This window comes from Corythoichthys intestinalis, chromosome 21, assembly GCF_030265065.1.
Source record: "Corythoichthys intestinalis isolate RoL2023-P3 chromosome 21, ASM3026506v1, whole genome shotgun sequence".
Lineage (NCBI taxonomy): Eukaryota > Metazoa > Chordata > Actinopteri > Syngnathiformes > Syngnathidae > Corythoichthys > Corythoichthys intestinalis.
This window is the reverse complement of record NC_080415.1, coordinates 23,397,651-23,418,623: the sequence shown is the minus strand read 5'-3', so window position 1 is coordinate 23,418,623 and position 20,973 is coordinate 23,397,651. Positions and strand designations below refer to the sequence as shown.

General features: G+C 38.7%; 3 protein-coding genes across 9 annotated transcripts in view; 1 reads left to right on the top strand and 2 right to left on the bottom strand.

Moving 5' to 3' along the window:
- Window positions 1-4,036: 4,036 nt before the first annotated feature.
- Window positions 4,037-16,134, bottom strand: ppa1a (inorganic pyrophosphatase 1a). 4 transcript variants are annotated; one of them, XM_057826627.1, is made up of 12 exons: window positions 16,026-16,134; window positions 10,469-10,623; window positions 10,338-10,402; window positions 10,166-10,219; window positions 9,980-10,099; window positions 9,800-9,886; window positions 6,935-7,061; window positions 5,243-5,370; window positions 5,071-5,156; window positions 4,356-4,425; window positions 4,232-4,271; window positions 4,037-4,160 (listed from the first exon to the last, which is right to left on the bottom strand). In XM_057826627.1, exons 2-12 carry the CDS (start codon window positions 10,527-10,529, stop codon window positions 4,132-4,134), a joined length of 867 nt encoding a protein of 288 aa, XP_057682610.1. In that variant the 5' UTR covers window positions 10,530-10,623; window positions 16,026-16,134; the 3' UTR covers window positions 4,037-4,131. The 4 variants fall into 4 exon arrangements, with proteins under 4 accessions (XP_057682610.1, XP_057682611.1, XP_057682613.1 ...); XM_057826628.1 differs by lacking the exon at window positions 16,026-16,134 and adding an exon at window positions 10,739-10,802; XM_057826630.1 differs by lacking the exon at window positions 16,026-16,134 and adding an exon at window positions 10,687-10,746 and having other exon boundaries at window positions 10,469-10,612.
- Window positions 16,109-20,800, bottom strand: lrrc20 (leucine rich repeat containing 20). Of its 2 annotated transcripts, none has more exons than XM_057826632.1 (5): window positions 20,677-20,800; window positions 17,321-17,402; window positions 16,740-16,889; window positions 16,504-16,671; window positions 16,109-16,428 (listed from the first exon to the last, which is right to left on the bottom strand). In XM_057826632.1, the coding sequence occupies exons 2-5, from the start codon at window positions 17,388-17,390 to the stop codon at window positions 16,292-16,294; spliced, it is 525 nt and encodes a 174-aa protein (XP_057682615.1). In that variant the 5' UTR covers window positions 17,391-17,402; window positions 20,677-20,800; the 3' UTR covers window positions 16,109-16,291. The 2 variants fall into 2 exon arrangements, with proteins under 2 accessions (XP_057682615.1, XP_057682614.1); XM_057826631.1 differs by lacking the exon at window positions 20,677-20,800 and adding an exon at window positions 20,133-20,373.
- Window positions 16,276-20,973, top strand: part of pald1a (phosphatase domain containing paladin 1a) — a 124,000-nt gene continuing 119,302 nt past the window's right edge. For 2 of the 3 annotated variants that reach the window (XM_057826621.1, XM_057826619.1), the window contains exons 1-2: window positions 16,276-16,430; window positions 16,507-16,682. The gene's annotated coding sequence lies outside the window, so the exon portion shown is untranslated. The other variant, XM_057826620.1, reaches the window with a different exon arrangement.

The window sequence follows — 20,973 nt, the reverse complement described above, 5'->3', positions numbered from 1 at the left end:
CCCTGCTAGGATCAAACAGATAAAAAAGATTAAAAAAACCTATTCCTACAAACTATTAGTCACCTTTCTGGTGACTTGGCCATCAAGCGCGAAGACTCCCCTCAGGCTGCTTTTGCAGATTGCCTCGGGACGGTCGATTTTGTTGCCCAGCAACAGCACGGGTGTGCTTGCGATGGTGTTGTCCAGCACAGAATTCATTTTTAGCTCTAATTACCACTATTCTGACTAAACTCTACATAAAAAATGAATACAACTGTGGTGATTAAATGCACAGTAATAATTCACTGCTTCACCTTGGACATGTCTTCCAAGGTTAAAGGTGATAAAGGTCACGCCACTGATTGTCAGCTCTTCAGACGCTTGGGAGATGTAATAGACACTTCTTTAGATTCACACAGTAGCCATGAAGCATTGCGCATAAAATGACTTCCTTACTCGAATGCAGCGTAGGGACCTTTTTTAGCACATGCAATAGGGTGGGTTTGCCTGCATTGTCCAAGTCAACAAAGACAAGCTTTCCTGTCATTTTGTCCAGTCAAATAGAATTGGTACAAATGTGGCAATATGACAAATTGGTGGCATGGGTCTCATTTGGCAAATAATGCCTACCAAGGAGGTACAAAATGTTGCTAAATCCCCTGCATAGTCACTCCAATAGTATTAATCTCCAAGGTCACGGAAACACAACACAACTTTCTGGTCAACGTTGATTTATTATGACTTCCCTTGGTGATTTTTTCACACGGTTATGGTATGGCTCTCTTGGAGGTTAATTAAACCAATTAAGACATGCTTGACTTTGCCGCAACCGGTTTGTGTGCTCTCATGACACTTGTCTTGGTGTGCTTCGTGTTTAACTTTAGCTTTGATAATTACTTACTCATGTGCTTATGACCGTAGGGTGGAGCTAGCTTAGCTAGCCCAAGCCAACAAAGCTCTGGAGCCAGTTAAATACTGGCATCACTGTGCAAAGATTCGATTCTGTGATCTCCTTAACAGTCAAACCTGTGTTCTGTCGATTATACAATGATGGGAAGCTGATGTTACCTAGGAACATTTCTACAAATGTAAATAGAGTCCTTTCACAGTAAAAGTAGACCCTAAAAGATTCATAATTACAGAAATAAAATATAATTTTAGGGCTGTCAAATTTATCGCGTTAACGGGCTGTAATTAATTTTTCTAATTAATCACGTTAAAATATTTGACGCAATTAACGCCTCAAACAGTGTGCAATGACGCCGTTTCATCGTTGCCCAACTTGCCAGCATGCATTTGGGCAGGGCGGGAGACAATTTTTTTCTTAGCACGCTTAACTGAACACAACACAGAACATATTGTATACCATTTGCAGCCACTACTGACAGTCATGGTTGCACAACTTCCCAGCATGCATTTGGGCAGAGCGGGAGACAATCTTTTTCTTAAAACGCTTAATTGATCATAACGCAGAACATACTGTATACCATTTGAGGCCACTACTGACAGTCATGGTTGCCCAACTTCCCAGCATGCATTTGGGCGGAGCGGGAGACGATCTTTTTCTTAACACGCTTAATTGAACACAACGCAGTCCATATTGTATACCATTAGCAGCCACTACTGACAGTAATAGTTGCACAACTTCCCAGCATGCATTTGGGCGGAGCGGGAGACGATCTTTTTCTTAACACGCTTAACTGAACAGAACGCAGAACATACTGTATACCACTTGCAGTCAACACTGACAGTCATGGTTACCTAACTTCCCATCATGCATTTGGGCGGAAAAGTTAAGTCGCTACAGTATCGTTTAGTGAAAGCACAACAAAAATAACATTCCTATCTCTCTCAAAAAAAAAAATAATGTTCACAAAAAGAAAAGCGCTCAATGCAAAGAGAACTGGCATTCCCAAACAAAATAGCTTTGCAAAATACACATCAAACTTACTCAGACTTTGCCTTGGCTAGATCTCTAATTAATTTAAAACTCACCATTGACACCTTGTGGTGTATTTTCAATCACAATTTACTTATCTTTCCATTCCAACAATTGCGAATAATTACGATTAATTAATTTTTAAACTGTGATTAAGCCCTAATAATTTTGATTGGCTCTTATATGTACAAGACAATACTCGTGGTAGTGACCTTGCACAATGAAAAGAACAAAACTTTTTTTTTTCCCCGTTTCTTTCACACAAAACAGAGCGAGTTGAAAGTACAGGTGTGAAAGTGAAAAATCTCATGAAAAATAAATATTGAAGTAAAGTAACGCTACTGGAACCTTCTAGTAAAGTACAGTAATTACCGTATTTTTCAGCCGATAAGTCGTAACAGTCAAAAAATGTGCAACGAAGAGAAAAAAAACATATACTGTAATTTTTGGACTATAAACTCCTACTTTTCCCCGTCATTTTGAATCCTGCAGTTTATTTGTTGATTCATATGGGTCTAAAGGTAAGACTTTATTTGACAGTGGCGTCATAAGACTGTCATAAAATGATCATAAGTATGACATGACACTGTAATGGGCATTAATGAATCCTTAGGACAGATATCATTTAGTGTCATTTGGCAAATGTTGTCACGTACTCCATTTATGTCCAGCTCGGATCTTTTACATCCATTTAAAAGTAAGATAATTAGTCAGATGACACTAAATGACATCTGTCATAAGAATTCATTACAGCTCATGACACTGCGATGTCATAATTATGACGGTATTATGATATCTGTCATTAGCATTCATTAAAGCTCATGTCAGTGTCATATCATAATTATGACAGTCTTATGACACGGCTGTCATGTTTACATTTGCTTCAATTTTAATTTACATCCAGTGTTATTAACTAGTTAAAATTGAGGATTTGCATTTAGGAAATGGGGGGGGGGGGGGGGGGGGGGGGGGATTAGATGGAGGTTGGGGTTACTTCTGTTTTTGTTGACTTATTTTGCAAATAATTGAGAAAATACTATTTTGAATGAAAATGATGTTTTGTTTGTATGTGTTAAAGGAATAACTGTCCCAAAAGCAGTTTTATCTGCATTTCAGTGGTTTTAGGAGGTTTAACCCCCCCCCCAAAAAAATAAAAATAAAAAAATAATTCTGGCTCCGTGGCGGCCTTCTTGACAGGGAGTTCCGGCAAGAAATTCTAACCACTTTCACCCCTGACCAAATTTGACACAAAAACGGAATTTGTTCATAGAAAAGCCGCACTGGACTATAAGTCGCAGCCATCCTCACTGTATTATGGGATATTTACACCAAAAGATATTAACCAGTAACATTACTGGTAATTATTTACAGTAACATTACAGTACATTACATTACATTACAGTAACAGTAACAACTTTATTTGACAGAGCCATCATAAGACTGTCATAGGACCAAATTAATCTTTGAACAAGAGCTTCATTTGGCCATCACTGCTCCCTTGAGAGAGACAGTCAACCTCTGCTGCCACCTGCTAACACTGTTGTCATCCAACATGCCTCCTAGTATGCAATGCAGAACTACAGATGTTAATAACAATCAAAATACATTTTCTGTGCTAATCATTTCTTAAGTTACTGTTCCGGTTGTTTCATTCATTGCTAGTAATGGTATTAGGAAACACTTTATTTGACAGTGGCGCCATAAGATTTTGATAAGACCATCATAATTATGACATAACACTGACATGAGCATTAATAAATGCTTATGACAGATATCATTTAGTGTCAGCCACCAAATTATCTCACTTTTGAATGTATGTAAACGATCTGAGGTGGACATAAATTGAGTTAGTGACATAATTTGCCGGATGACACCTAATGACATCTGTCATCTGCATTCATTAATGCCCAAGAAAGTGTCATGTCATAATTATGGCAGTCTTATGACGCCGCTCTCAAATAGTTACCTAGTAACCGAATAAATTAACAAATAAGCCGGACTGGACTATAAGCCTCAGGATTCAAAATGAGGGAAAAGTAGCAGTTTATAGTATGAAAATTACGGTATTAACTATAAAAAAAAAAAAAAAAATTACATTCATCATCAAGAAAAAATACACGTTAATTGTGATTTAATGTCATTTTATTGTGACAGGCATGAAACAGGTGCGGAATTGTCTGAGAGAGGAACATGATTTCCCTCATCGGGGGTCCTCACTTATCACAGTAGAACCATTTGTCCACTGAAAAATAAAAAAAAAGTTAATCATATTGTCAGAAACAAAGAAAAAGTGTTTTTGTACTTGATACACACCTGAAGCAGGAATGGGCTCTGCACTTCCAAAAGCACAAGCCTGCAAACATTTAATAGAAACATATGAGAGAATATGTTGTTATGGTAAATAGTAATTAATTCCCATTCTTGTCTAAAGACTTACCGAATCAACCACGGCGGCGGCATCTTCGGAAGAACAACAAAATGGACTCTCAGATATACTTGTGTTCATGCTGATCCAAAAAAATAACAGTCATCCAAAATGAATTAACAGGAAAAACAAGCTCTTTTCATCCTTCTGCTGTGAATTGGAATGAGTTTATCACTAGTAGACGTCCAATCTGTTTGAACTGGGAGGGTGGCAGCGAATGAACGTTCGTTCATTCGCTGCCATCCCTCGCACTTCAAACGGATTGGACGTCTTCGACCGTGTCAGTGGCAGGCAGTGCCAGGCAATGAATTCATTTTGGGACATTTTACATCATTTCCTGTTGATGTTGGGGAATTTACAGGTAACTTCCTGTTGATGTTGGGTTACTGAAAAGGATGAGAATCAAATGAACAGTAAGTGACTCAAAATTAACAGGAAGTAACCTGTAAATGTCCTAAAATGAACAGGAAGTGACCTCTAAATACCCAAAGGACTGGCTGTGAATGCTCTGGTTACAATGTCATTGACGGCGCTAGACGTCCAATCCGTGGACGTCTAGCACCGTCAATGGCAGCCAGTGAGTTAACGTAGACACTATTCTTATGAAAGACTTATGTAGCAACCAGTTGGTTCCTTTTTTTAAAAAAACAGTGGCACATTGTTGGAGAGGAGATAGGGCATCTTTTTATTTTAATCTTTGGCAATCAAGCCATGAAACAGATCTTACCAGTTTAACTCGCCAGCGTCGGTCTTCTGAGAAATAAGCGCTTTCCAGAACTCGTGAGTACTCTTCACCGTCTCAATGGCAAAGTCCTGAAATACAGAACAAAGAATAATTGTTGAGTTAGTAGTTTTTTGACACACAAGAAGAACTGAACAGATCCAAATCATAATTCTACCCTATCCTTGAAGCATCCGTCGAACGCAAACTGGTTTTCCGCTTTGCCGTCGGGGACTTTGTACCGCTTGAACCAATCAAGTGTGGCCTCCAGGTAGCCTGGTTTTAGTTGTCTGACATCCTCAATGTCTGCAGGGATAGCGCAACAGACAAATTTAGTGCTTTGTCCTCAGTGGTAAAATGAAATGATTACTGTACTGAAGTACATTTTTTTGTATCTGTACTTTACTTGAATACAAATATGAAGCGGTACTTTTTACTTTTACTTCACTACATTTTACAGCAGGTATCTGTACTTTTTACTCCACTACTATTCAAATTGTCGCCTGCATTACACGTAACTTTTGCTTCTTTTTTTCTAATTGTGAATTGATAGTTTAGGTTTCATGCCTCCAATCGATAAGCCCTGTGCGACTACACCGTAACAGCGCACTAGAGGGCGCAACTCAAATACAAGCAAGTTTAGGCAGGTGAACAAGATATTGACCAATTAAAAAACCACCACACTCTTGTACAGTAAGTGGTGGTATGCACCAGATACATGGTTGCAATCCGCCATTAAGCTAAATTTTGGAGGTTTGGAGCTTGTTAAGCTTCTGTTTACAGTACAGTCAATTGCATTGCTTGTTTTTTTTCCCCATTCTGCACAGTTTTAAACAAAACTGAGCAGTCAATGAATTTTGTGGCTCCGTCTTTGAACATTGACTCAGATTTCTGTATGTATGTATGTACCGTATTGGCCCGAATATAATGGTGTTTTTGCACGGAAAGTAAGACTGAAAAAGTGGGGGTCGTCTTATATTCGCGGTCTAGACATTATACCCATTCACGACGCTAGATGGCGCCAGATATCATTGAAGCCATGTTCTGTCATGACAGATCTCAGCTACTCTCAAGTTTAACCAGTTTGCATTATCTTAATGCAATGTTTTTCCTTATTCAGATTTGTTTCAAGACTACAGTTACAGTTAGACTTCATTTTGATGGCTATGCAGTTATTGCAATTTTTATTTGTTTTATCACAATAGATTGGTTTATTTACATTTCAAAAACCAGAAGCCATTCATTTACGAATCTGATTGCACTTTAGTTTACATATTTAAATGTTCAGATATTAAGATTTGAATGAGGCAAAATAATATGCTTTTTCTCTCAAATATATTGTTATAATCATTTGTTTCAGATATACTGTAATTATTTTCTGTATAAAAATTAATTTGTTGTTCAAAAAGTCTTTTTTTCAAATTTGAGTCTTGAAAAAGAGGGGGTCGTCTTATAATCAGGGCCGTCTTATATTCGGGCCAATACGGTATGTATGCATGTATGCATGCATGCACAGTATGTATGTATGTATGTATATATAGTACATATATTAAAAATATATAAAAATATATATATTATATATGTATATATTTTATTTTTATTTTCTAAACCCTAACCCTAACCATATATATATATATATATATACATATATATATATGACATTTTTGCATCAGGAGAAGATATTTTACTTTTTACGTGTGAAGTAAATTTTATAATAAGTACTTTTGTACAAGTACTTTTGTACTTTGACTTGAATAATTTTTTTCTATGATATTTGTACTTTTACTTAAGTAATTTTTTGCACCTATAGCAGTACTTTTACTTAAGTAAAAAAGTGAGCACTTCATCCACCACTGTTTGTCGATACTACCATTAAAGTTGCCGGCGTCGGGGTCGTCCGTGTTGATCACAATGACTTTCCAGTCGGTTTCGCCCTCGTCGATGAGCGCCAACGTGCCCAGAACCTTCACTTTGATAACTTCCCCCGGAGAGCATACCTGTATTGTCGTGCATTATGTATGAAATGATTTACTGAAAAAAAAAATCACTTACACATATTATATCAAATAATTACTTTAAATCATATATTTCATTCCATATTAGACAAAATACTATAGTAACGCAAGAAAACCCATTAAATTAAATTGCGTTAATTATATTATTTATAATCAGCATGTTTATAATTTTTTCACAATTATCTAAATTAGTGGCTCTTAACCTTGAAAAAATGTAACCGAGCCACTAGTTTTACATGTGCATTCACTGAACCCTTAAAATATATTTTTTTCAATTCAAAACCAGTATAGCTAAGCAAGCAAGCTAGTACTTAAGTGAATTCCCATCCGAATTCCTTCAAAACATTTCAACTGTTCCTGTTTTTCATTTTCATGTCTATATTCTCATTTTATTGTCGCATCCTCGCATCACATACCATTTTCATGGCGTAAAATTTATCGGTTGAACTACATTCCTACCCTCATCTATGGTCACGGGCTGCAGGTCGTGACCGAAAGAACAAGATCTTGGATATAAGCGGCCGAACTGAGTTTCCTCTCTATGGTGTCCGGGCTCTCCCTTAGAGATAATGTGAGAAGCTCGTTCATCCGGTAGGGCCTCGGAATAGAGCTGCTGTTCCTCAGCATCGAGAGGAGCCAGATGAGGTGGCTCGGGCATCTGACTAGGATGCCTCACGAGTGAGGTGTTTCAGGCATGTCCCACTAGGAGGAGGCCGCAGGGCCAACCCAGGACACGGCAAGTCCCTTGGCTGGCCTGGGAATGCCTTGGAATCCTCTAAGAAGTGCTGGGCGTCTCTGCTGAAGCTGCTGCCCACGCGACCCGGCCTCAGCTAATCGGGAAAAAATGGATGGATGGATGGAAAATTAAGTAAACATTTTTTCATAATCTGTGCAGTCCATGCTGCCTGCCATCTTCGAATGTATTCCAGGGTAAGATTTACCTGCACTTCCATAACAGGAGCAGCAATGCCACATCTTGTTCTTTAGTGTCCATTGTTTACAATTCCGTCATGCATAGCGTTGGCGCGCTCTGTGACGTCACTTCCTTAGTATCCGATTGTTGTACGGAGACACTTGTCTATATTAAGCGGTGGGCAATATTACCCGACTACATTATCCGTGTAACAACTAATCAGGACAAAAGGTATATTAGTGTAGCCGACATGCCGTATAGTCTGACTAATTACACGTTTAAGGCCATTACCCGTCCTGGTGTAGACGTTGCCTTATACTTCCACATACCAAGTGCTAGTCTACCCTTCACTGAGCAAACCAGTTTCTCCTACCATTAGACAGAGGGCTAGCAGTTGAAAGAAATGGAATAAAGCATGTAAATTGGAGGAAATCCAGTCCAAAACCTAGTCTAAAATGACTTGACTTTGGCCCTGTGTGTCTTAACCTTATTTCGAACCCCTTAGACTTACTCAACGAACCCCTAGGGTTCAATTGAACCCAGGTTAAGACCCACTGATCTGAATGCATTTTTACTTTTAAATGTAAACCTAAAATTGTTAAAAAAACAAAAACAAAAACAAAAAAAACAATTACCTTATCCTTTAATTCTATAAATGAATAAACAAATATTTTTGTATTTCAAAATAAACATTTTTTTCCTCTTTTTTCTTTTCCTGTTCAGCTACTTAGACACGGAGAATAGGCATCTGAGTGTCCTTATGGTCTGAACGGTTTTAATGCATCACATGGAAGTTTGAAATATTCCCATTGTGGTTGTTCATTATGTTTTATTTATTAGGAGAAAGCAGTGAGCAGGAAGAGGTTATGGGGGACAGAAAAGAAAGAAGCAGACAGAAGAGAAGAACAAACAACATGAAATATATTAAACGCCTATGCTACCTGTGAACATAGTGGTGCTATCATTTGCTAATTATTAGGGCTGTCAAAATTATCGCATTAACGGGCGGTAATTAATTATTTAAATTAATCACGTTAAAATATTTGACGCAATTGACGCACATGCCCCGCTCAATTAGATTAAAATGACAGCATTGTCATGTCTACTTGTTACTTGTGTTTTTTTGTGTTTTTTCGCCCTCTGCTGGCGCTTGGGTGCGACTGATTTTATGGGTTTCAGCACAATGAGCATTGTGTAATTATTGACATCAACAATGACGGGCTACTAGTTTATTTTTTGATTGAACATTTTACAAATTTTATTAAAACGAAAACATACAAAGAGGGGTTTTAATATAAAATTTCTATAACTTGGACTAACATTTATCTTTTAAGAACTACAAGTCTTTCTATCCATGGATCGCTTTAACCGAACGTTAATGTTAATTCCATCTTGCTGATTTATTGTTATAATAAAAAAAATACAGTACTTATGTACAGTATGTTGAATGTATACATCCATCTTGTCTTATCTGTCCATTCCAATAAAAATTTACAGAAAAATATGGCATATTTTATAGATGGTTTGAATTGTGATTAATTACGATTAATTAATTTTTAAGCTGTGATTAACTCGATTAAAAATTTTAATCGTTTGACAGCCCTACTAATTATGTATACATAATTATATATATATAAAATAAACACTTGAAACGATATATTTGAATTAACCCGTTTTGGAGGAATTTTATTTTAAATTAATCTGAGTAATATTCCAAAACTCCTCAAAAAAGTCTTCATACACTTAACATGTTTTTATTTATGTTAATAAATACATTACTGGTTATTAAATAATAATGAAATAGTACCTTGTCTCCAATGTCACATATGTCAATAGGGTCGTTGTCCCCGCAGCAACCCGTGTCAGGGTCCTGGTGGTGAGGGTCTTCCCATGTCTGTCCAAAGACAAAACAATGCTTTTTGGCTTTTTGCAAAGATATCATCAAATATTGACACTTTTTTTTTTTTTGCAAAATCTGAAAGCCTACCTGTGGGATGGCGCCATAGTTCCAGATATAACCTTTATGTGGAAACACATTAGCCACATAGCGAAGTTTTCCGTTTTTTACATCCTGTTTAAGTGGATTGAGAGCATCTTTGGTGGCTATCTAGTAAACAAACAAATTATTAGTAGTATGGCCTTAACATGATATAAGATATAACATATACGGTACCTCCATTTTTGCATTGGTCCATCTTGGAACCTCCACGATGGCGTGAAAAATGTTCTGCAGGATGAATTTTAAACATGGCTGTAGTTTATAGTACAAGTTGTGTATTTCAAATGATCACTTAAATTTGTAAATGGCAGCTGTTCAGCTCAATCTGAGCAGTAGAGAAGCTCACCTGTGCTTCATCTGCATAGGCGGGTATGTCGTGGAAGGGGGATATGTATTGTCCATCTGCGTTTTCTGTTTAAAATTGTTTTTTTTTTTAGGTGACAAACAAGAAACATGCCAGTTGATAAAAATACTTACTAAAAAATAGCCTGTAGTCATTCGTATGGGGCCGACCTCGCTCTTCAGTGCTGAAGCTCATGGCGATGACCTCTCCTGTTCAGCGCCTTGTCCACTAATGAAGTCGACACTCCAGACTGAGTGGCCGGATTAAGCCGACGGCACCTGACAACAAGCTAACACGTGATCACAAACAAAGGAAATGCATAAAAATAGAACTGGAAAGTAAAGTACTTCACCTCCAGATGCAATTGTGTGGGTTGGATAGCAACTTTGAGGGCTTTTGCTCACTTTTGTCAATATTTGGATGTTATTTTCCATGCCGAGTGACTCTCACAGACAAAAACAGATGGTACTTACTTAAAAGGCGTGAGCTGTAAACCAATTAACAGGCTGGATTAGCTGACTTCTTGTCTCCAGAGTTTGACTGCAAGCTTTTGATAATGTATTTATAGGACTTTTGTAGTTTTGTTTCATTTTTCAGTTGAGCACTGGGGAGTTCTTGCTGGACAGTGCAAAATATGCTATTTGGAGTGAAATGTTTCACAATGTGGTTTGTACCTAACTGCAAACTCACACGTATAAAATATACAGAGCAGGGGTCGCGTTAACCGAATATTTTCTGTCGTTGACCGGTTTTTTAAAACGGTGACGGAAAAAACTGAAGTCCATCCGTCATTTTGACAGGTTGCAATTCACACCCCAGACCACAGGGTGGCGGCGAGTGAGCATATTAATTAGCTATTGTCTCTCTTGATGCATTACGTCGTTGGCCTTACTCGGAAAAATGTCAAGGCAACTGAGTGTTTACCTAGCACGGCCAGACTGTTCTCCCTGTATTTTTCAAACACTGAGAGACAAGTCTGGGACACAGCCTCTCGAGTAGGTACAAAATCAATCGACAAATCAGATTTGTTTATTTGCGTGACGTGTTCTTCACGAGCAATGTCAATCTTGCGCGCCGAAAGTCATCTCTAGAACAACACGGATGGCGAACGGGAGAGACGAGAATATGTTTCAATCCGCGGTAAATTCAGTTTTAAATGAGCTAAAACACATCGACACGAATCATTGACAACAGTCTGTCTCGCGCTAGCCATGTTGAATAAACTCCATTCTCCTCGTATGTTTACTTCTGCGCGCAAGTCCCTCGTCCTGCTCTCGTCGCTTTGCTAACGGCACGTCTGCCCGTCGCTGATTGGTGCACTCCGCTGTCTGTTTGCCTCTTGTTAAGCTTGTTCGGACAGAATATTAATTCAAAATGAATGAAAACTAAATACTATTGAATATGTCATTATTATCATTTCAAAAATGTAAGTGACGGGTAAAAATAGATTATGACCGGATTTTTATGACACTGTCAGTCAAAATGACAGACAACGAAAAAGTCTAGCGCAACCTCTGATACAGAGTATCATAAAAGTGAGTACACCCCTCGTATTTCTGCAGATATTTAAGTATATATTTTCATGGGAGACCACTGACACAATGAAACTTTGACACAATGAAAAGCAGTCTGTGTGCAGCGTATATACTGTAATAGAGTTAATTTATTTTCCCCTCAAAATAACTCGAAATATAGCTATTAATATCTAAACCCCTGCCTTCAAAAGTGAGTACACCCCTTAGAAACTACATCCCTAAATGTCCAAATTGAGTACTGCTTGTCATTTTCCCTCCAAAATGTCATGTGACTCGTTAGTGTTACTAGGTCCACGTGTGCATAGGGAGCAGATGTGTTCAAATTTGTAGTGCAGCTCTCACACTCTCTCATACTTGTTACTGAAAGTTCCAACATGGCACCACATGGCAAAGAACTCTTTGAGGATCTTAAAAGACGTATTGTTGCGCTACATGAAGATGGCCGAGGCTACAAGAAGATTGCCAACACCCTGAAACTGAGCTGCAGAACAGTGGCCAAGATCATCCAGCGTTTTAAAAGAGCAGGGTCCACTCAGAACAGGCCTCGGGTTGGTCGTCCAAAGAAGCTGAGCGCAAGTGCTGAGCGTCACATCAAAGTGCTTTCTTTGAAAGATCGTTGCAGGAGTGCTGTCAGCATTGCTGCAGAGATTGAAGAGGTAGGGGATCAGCCTGTTAGTGCTCAGACCATACGTCGTACTCTACATCAAATTGGTGTGCATGGCTGTCACCCCAGAGGAAGCCTCTTCTAAAGACTGTACACAAGAAAGCCCGCAAACAGTTTGCTGAAGACATGTCAACAAAGCACATGGATTACTGGAACTATGTCCTATGGTCTGATGAGACGAATATTAATTTGTTTTGGCCTCAGGTATGTGTGGCAGTGACCAGTTGAGGAGTACAAAGATAAGTGTGTCATGCCTACAGTTAAGCATGGTGGTGGGAATGCCATGGTCTGGGGCTGCATGAGAGCTGCAGGTGTTGGAGAGTGACATTCCATTGAGGGAAACAAGGAACTCCAACATGTACTGTGAAATACTGCAGCAGAGCATGATCCCCTCTCTCCAGAAACTGGGTCGCAGGGCAGTGTTCCAGCATGACAATGACCCTAAACACACCTCCAAGATGACCACTGCTTTACCGAAGAGGCTGAGGGTAAAAGTGATGGACTGGCCAAGCATGTCTCCAGATTTGAACCCAATAAAAACATATTTGGGGGATCCTCAAGTGAAAGGTGGAGGTACGCAAAGTCTCAAATATCTGGCAGCTCCGCAACGTCGTCCTGGAGGAGTGGAAGAGCATTCCATTGGCAACCTGTGAAGCTCTGGTCAACTCCATGCCCAGGAGAGTAAAGGCAGTTCTGGATAATAGTGGTGGCCACACAAAATATTGACAGTTGACATGTTGTATGTTAATATTGACAACTTTCTCTAAGGAGTGTACTCACTTTTGTTGCCAGGGGTTTAGATATGAATGGCTATATTTTGAGTTATTTTGAGGGGAAAATAAATTAACTCTATTATAAAAGCTGCACACAGACTACTTTTGTGTCAAAGTGTCATTTTTTCAGTGTTGTCCCATGAAAAGATATACTTAAATATCAGCAGAAATGCGAGGGGTGTGCTCACTTTTGTGATACACTGTACATGGAATTATTAAACAAGCTCAATTGGGTAAACAGCATTTGCTGGAGTTGTCTGATAACGACTTTTTAACCGATATCCCGATATTGTCCAATTCAAAAAATCCGATACCGATATTAAACTGATTGTGATATATCCGGTCTTGGACTTAACAAATGTATTATTTTTCAATAATTTATCAATGATTTAATTTGTGCTCAATGAATACAACTGATTACATAACAAATCCCAAGCATCTTAGTTTGAAGACATTTAATGGTCAATAAGCATAACTATTGTGCTAAGCTGTTACCAGCCCTTGTACAAGGGTTCTACGATCACTTTGAAGGCAACATGCATATTGGCCCAAAATCAATAATGAAAAACTGATGTTGATATTATCCGTTATCATTTTAAAATGCTTTTATTGTCCGATTTTATCAGCTACCCAATAATTTGGGACAACTCTAGTATTTGCTATTAATTTGTGTAATGCATTTCCAATAGAATTTCTGTATTAAAATAAAAAATAAATGCAAACATTTTTTTAAATATGTAAATATATAATAAGATATAACAATAAAAAATTGTTTAATTACAAATTAATACCAAACAGTGTTGTTTTTGGCAGCCCTTCTAAGTTTTGTCTTAGTCTTTTGGATGATAATACTTATTAGTCTTTGTCATATTTTAGTCATTTCAAAACGTGTTTGTCGTTGTCTAGTTTTTATTGACGAAAACTCAAGACTAACTTCATCTAGTTTTAGCCGTTGACTAAAAATATTTGTCTATAAAAAAAATACTCAAAAAATTAACAAATAAAGGATACCAACTGTTTCGAATAAAAATTCACAGACGAGCACATATTATACCATCTACAAATCTATCACGTGATGATACACACTCAGTAGGAAATCAGTGCGTTTTCCGAAATTTCCAGGTTCGCGGTGAATCAGTAACAGGCACACTTTTGCTCAATAGACGATGTTTATTTATTAGAAAATGCAGAATAAATTAGATTTATCGATTACAATCCCACAAGAGCAAGCAAACAGATATCAAAAACAAGCAAACAAATGGTAATGTGATGTTAGATTTGAGTTTGTCAATCTCAGAATCCCCGCGTTACGTTACAGCACAACTAGTTGTCCCTTAGAAATGAAAATCGCTTACCGTGACAAACAAGTGGGAAGCCAACAACACTCCAGTAAAGCGGCAAAGGGACAAAGCCAGGCGATCCGTACGTGACCCCTGGCGGACTTCACGGGTCGCCCGGAAATGTCTGGTTTTGTAAGGACGCATCCCTCGGAGGCGGAGAGGCCAACTTCCGCCCCCGAGCGGCGTTCCCCGTCCAATCACAAACATTTAAGCTACTTTTGGTTCAGCCCCCTTGAAAAAGGGCTTTTCACATGGGACAAATGAGCTGTGCTGCAACAGATGCCAACAAATGGTAAATATTATGGGTGCAAAACAAGTTATCTCTATGGGACCCAGGCGTGTAACTATGGGACCCAGGCGTGTAATGGTGCAAAACAAGTTATCTCGTGAGATTCTCAAGCGTGTCTCCAAACTATGGGAACAAGGTGAAAAACAATAGAAGTTGTTACAATCTATGTAACAGAAGCAATCATACATCACAAAAGCATAATGTAATATTTTCCCCCATCACTCCGCCCCTTGGCCCGGATTGAACTTATATGGCATAATGTGCTAATTCACTTCGGGTCACATAATATTTTCTCCATCAGTACATTATTGTCAATTAATTATACCCACCTGGACACCACGAACTAAATGTAAAAAAAAAAAAAGTTTAAGAGGAAAGAGGCCGTTAGCATTAGCCTAATGCTAATGCAAAAGTGAATGCTATGCTAACGCAACTAGTTACATTTAGTGTGTGATTATCTCAGCCTTTAAAGGCGAAGGCAACATTGCATATTCTCTCTTGCCAAGATGAGAAAAATCTTGCCGTGTGTGTTTCAAAACAAGCAAGCCTTGAGTCTGAGGACACTAGTGAGTTGGAGTGGGTGCAGCACGTGTTATGAGTGACACAACCAGACACTGGTACGATAGATGCTAACTACACAAAAAAAATGTTACACAATGTGAACATGTCATGGAAACTATGGTGCAATTTCGTCTCGTTCTCGTCTCGTCAGACGAAAACCGTAATTCGTTATGTTTTAGTCTCCCAAGACCCGTTTTTAGCTCATTATCGTCTGGCCATTGTCTGGTCACCATCATGAAAAATTGTTCGTCAACAAAATATCTTTGTTATCGTCGTCGTTGACGAAAACAGCACTTGATATCAAAACAACAACCTAAAAATGTTTATCGAGGTGAAAATATTTATTATGACATCAAATAATGCAAAAACAAATAGCTGTAGCTAAATTTAATCTCCATACAACAGTATATGAATATCCCTTTACCCATAAACTTTGTTTAATCACTGTATAAATCATGTATTGAAATGATGAAATGTAAAAATGCAACTAATTAAATAACAAAAAAATAGAAATTATCAATATGCAAACCTTGTTAAGAGCATATCTGAGAGACACCGTGAGATCTCAATCCAGTCAAATTCATAATTAAATAACAACATGACAATGGCAAATCGGAGGAAAAATACCTTTATAAAACAAAATGTAATAAGTTATTGATTTAAAAAATCCAGCAGTTTTATTTGTTCTTAATTCATAGAAAAGGGAACAAAGGATCCTTATTTCCAAGCAGACTAAAGAGTCAAAGGGAGCTTTTTTTTCAAAGGCACATGCCATGCAAAGCACACATGATTGTTTCACGACTCCCTTTGTGATAAAATTTCAAATTTGTGTGGCGAAGTCAGAGCTGACAGAGTGTTTGAAGCCAGAGGATTCGACATCACGTTGAGCCACTTGAGAGCGGGCATTGCGGACAACTTCTCGAGTGGGATTTCTGTGGGTTCAAACGTTCACAGAACCGAGTTACACCGAGAGATGATAGCCAATGAGTTAAACATCTTCTCATTACCAGTGATGCTGTTCCCCTCCAAGTTGATCCGCTCCAGTGTGGCTATTTGCGTCAGCTTCTCGGGGAACGTGGAGAAGTTGTTATTGGCCAGGTTTATGCTGGTCAAGTGCCTCATTTCCTCCAAAGAGTCAGGCAGTTTGGTGAGAACGTTTCCGTGAAGGTCCAGTTCTGCAAAAAAGGTAATTTTCAACTTCCTTGGTCAATGTAGGGAATAACATTTGAACATGTTTAAGCACCTCTCAGTTGTGTGAACGTGGAAAAGAACTTGCTGGAAATGGCCTTCATCTCATTGTCCGCTAGTGTGATGACTCTGATGTTTTCTGAGACGGTGTTGAGAACCTTGAAAACTCCATCCGGGAATGAGATTAGTTTGCAGTTGGACAGATCTATAACAGAAGAGAAGAAATTGTCGTTATTGGAGGAAACAAATGGTATCCTCTACTGCCATCATTAGGTTCAAGTACAAATAGCACTAAAAGATTAATTTGCTGATCGATCACTGATATCTAAAATTAACATTTTGCACTGAAGTGAATGATTTTTTTTTCTTAATGTAAAATGTGTCACTGTTATTCATAAGTTAAAGCACCCCCCCCCCAAAAAAAAAACACCCCAAGCAAACGCTCATTAAGTAAGTAGTGTTGTAGGCTGTTATTAATTAATTCGACAACAAACTGATTAATAAAATTAATCGACAAATATTTTGACAGTGGATTCAACATTTCAAGACATTTTTTGACCTGGAAATGGTCAAACTGTTCTTTTTGACTCTTAAAATAATTATTCCTTGTGCCTCATTGGGGCTTTCTGAACTTACCCAGGTGATCGCGTCCTTCTTCCACGGTTGCGTTGACCCTCCTGGCCACGTTAACCACGGCCTCTGCCATTTTGTGCTGCGCCTGTGCGAGGTCATTTTGTCATTAACTGCTCCCACATCCCAAAAACATGCATTGTATGTAGGCTGATTGACCTCTTCAAATTGTCCCTAGGTATGAGTGTGTTTGTGATTGGTTATTCGACTCTTCGTGCACTGTGATTGGCTGGCAACCAATTCAGGGTGTTCCCCACTTATTGCCCATGGTTAGCTGGCATAGGCTCCAGCACCCCCGCAACCCTCATGAGGCTAAGCGGAGTGGAAGATGAATGGAAAGTAGGAGTGGGAGCCTCTTGGTACCTCACGATACGATACGATTTGCAATACAAAGATCACGATAACGATCTGACGATATGGCGATACAACGATTATTGATACATTGGTCAGGAAATCATTCTATGATATTCTACAAATGACTAATAAACAGAAAAACATGCTTCTGCTATGAATTGGAATGAGTTTATCACTAGTAGACGTCCAATCCTTTTGAACTGGGAGGTTATTCACTGCCATTCCTCCCACTTCAAATGGATTGAATGTCTATGGCCGTCAGTGCTAGCCAATGCCAGGCAATGAGGTAATTTTGGGCCATTTCAGGTCATTTACCTGTTGATTTTTAGTTACTTCCTGTTGAATTTGGGGTATTTTATTGGTCACTTCATGTTTATTTTGAGTTACATAACAGGACGTGACCTGGGGATCACCCAAATAAATAGGCAGTGACTCAAACTCAACAGGAAATGACCTGAAAATTCCCTAAAATGAACAGCAAGTGACCTGTAAACGCCCTAAAAATCGGACAGAATGACTGTGAATGCTCTGTTTTCGAATAAACGAACGTTTTCAGTCTAAACAGATTGGGCGTCAAGCACCGTCAATGCAGCCTTAGGGCCCAAATACACCAGATGCATGATCGTTCCGGTTCTGGTCCGGCTCAGTGTTGACCATGCCACGCAGTACGTCAAAAACAGGCAAATCATACTGGCTGCGCACGGCTGCGGTCCGCCAACTCCGTTCACTCCTGAGCGCTCGCGTGATCGCGCGCTATAATGTGCCATTTAAAACAACGAAAAACACATGGAGTCTATACTCATCAGAGAAGCAGAGAGAGAGAGCACATTTTTTCTTTGCATATTGATATTTTAGTTATGTCTGTCTCTTAATTCCAGATTGACTGCATCATGTTGAGATCAGGGCTCTGTGTGTGGAGGGTAAGCCCTATTATGCCCTTGGTTGTGTCGGTGGGTTTATATCTTTGTGCAAATTTAAAATTTATGGCACATAACATGTCATAGAGCTGTTATAAACAACTGTTAAGTAATCTGTAATATTTATAAAATGGATAGCGAATTATATACTACACGAACCAAAAAACAGTGTACTTGGAATTGGTGTCTCAACACTGCAGATTCCTGTGCCCAGCGCAAACTGTTGGTTTTTCTATGAAAAGTCAAGTAAAATGTAAGAAAGAAAGAAACGTCTTGAATAGACCACCAGGTCGAAACTTGTGGGTCTCTTTATTCTCTGTCGTACTTCCCCCCCTCGACTCTGTATACAAACCGACATTGTGTGTGCGCCGGGCACGAGAATTTCTGCAGTGGAACCACTTCCAGATACGCTGCTTTTTTTTTTCGCTCAAAGTTGTCAGCACGTCGTGTGTTTGATATCATTGCCAGAAAAACACACATAATAGGACACCTTGCAGCTTCGCTTTTAATGGTGTCCTTATAATAACGATCTGCTGCATCGTATATCACTTTGTGACTTTCCACCTCCATGATGAAACGTTCTTCGTCCATGTTCGCTGGTGTTTAAACCATGAGTAAGCAACTGGGCTGTTACGTCCAGGCCCAGCTCCACCCATTTTGTCGGATGCGTGTCCGGCAAAAATAGAAAATAGCCTATACCATCCGGCGGGCTGCGGCACGTCGGAGATGGTCCGCAGTCAATTCGGAGCACTGACGCGGCCGGTATACGTTGAACAATGGGATATAATGGGAACGGATTGGCTCTGGCGCTATTTTTTACCGGAGTCGGACCGGAACCGCAACGATCATGCATCTGGTGTATTTGGGCCCTTAGAGTTAACTGAGACACTATTGTGGTGGAAGATTTGGTAGCAACTTGTTGGTTCCTTTTTATTTATTTATTTTTTTAGACATTGACACCTTTTTAAAACGAAATCTCGATTCTTGGCAGAAGCATATCGATAACCTCTGGGGATACAAAGTATCACGATATATCACCATTTCGATATTTTGTCACACCCCTAATGGAAAGTAAGCAAGTACATAAGGTTTGTATTTTTTTCTTCATTCCTATAAAATATTCTTATTTTCTTAAACAATTGCTATGTATCTTTATAACATGTATGTTGGTTGCTTAATTTTTAACTTGATTACTTTACATTACAAACGACAAGTGAAAACTTAACGCCCCAAAACGGAAGTGCACTTTCCTAAAGGCCAGCAGGGGGAGACAACATGTGATTGTATGTCAAAAGAGTAAATGTGAACCTACGATACATGTAAAAGGAAAAAAACTAAACAATCCACAAAATGCAAGGATTTTCATCAAGGTAAAATCGTAGTCTCATATAATTTTTTTAACGATGATGACACATGATATGATGTGGCTAATGTAAACATATTCTACATTGTCCAAGAGTAATGACATATGTTGAGCTACATAATGAATGTGCAGTAATGTAACCAGTATTGCACAGGTATTTACTATTAAATAGAGGAGTCCTTACCGTGGCTATCTTGTTCCTCAGTAGGTAGCTAATGTTAGTTCACTTGACGAATTTGGCGTGAGGTATTTTTAGCCCAGACACGATGCCAAACCACCCAATCACCGGCTCGCTAGGAAAAAAAATCACTATCAAGTTTGTAAATCTTGAAACTTCGATATTGTACCGTTTTGCGAATCTGAGTAACTGAAAAGTAGAAAAAAAAATACCCTGTACATGTGAAAAACGACTTCTCGTGACCATCAAAATTGCGCATCTGAAATGCAGCCAATCGCGTACGCCAATTTAAAATAAATTGTTAATTTTATGTTGAGTGTATTTTGCTAACCAGGGCATTAAAACGAAGGAATATACTAAATAATATAATGAAACACAAAACAAGTTAAAATTAATATATTTTCAGTGGTTCATTTCATAAGCGTCACAACTGCGCAGGGTAATTGCAGTCTTACGTACATGATCTTTTCGGTTAACTACAAAGGCGTTACCTCTTAAATTACATAAAAATAGCATGACGTTGAAAAACGAAAAAACTTTAATTTCCTACCTGAGGAAGTTAAAATCGTCCAAACTGTCAGTGCTGGTCTGCTTATCTGTTACCCTACTTGCTTTAGTTTTTACCCCATAGTATATTTCTGGTTAGTCAGTGAAATGTAGTGAATGGGCCCTTTGACCTTTAGTTATGCATTGTACTAACATGGCAGCATTTGCTAGATTTGCCTCCTCTACAAAGCTTACAAAGGCTGCACTTTTTACTGCGTGACTCATTGTGCATTGCTAGAACAACAACTAGCGAACAGTTTTCTCTCCATTTGTTCTCATATAGACGGAGGTGGGTAGAGTA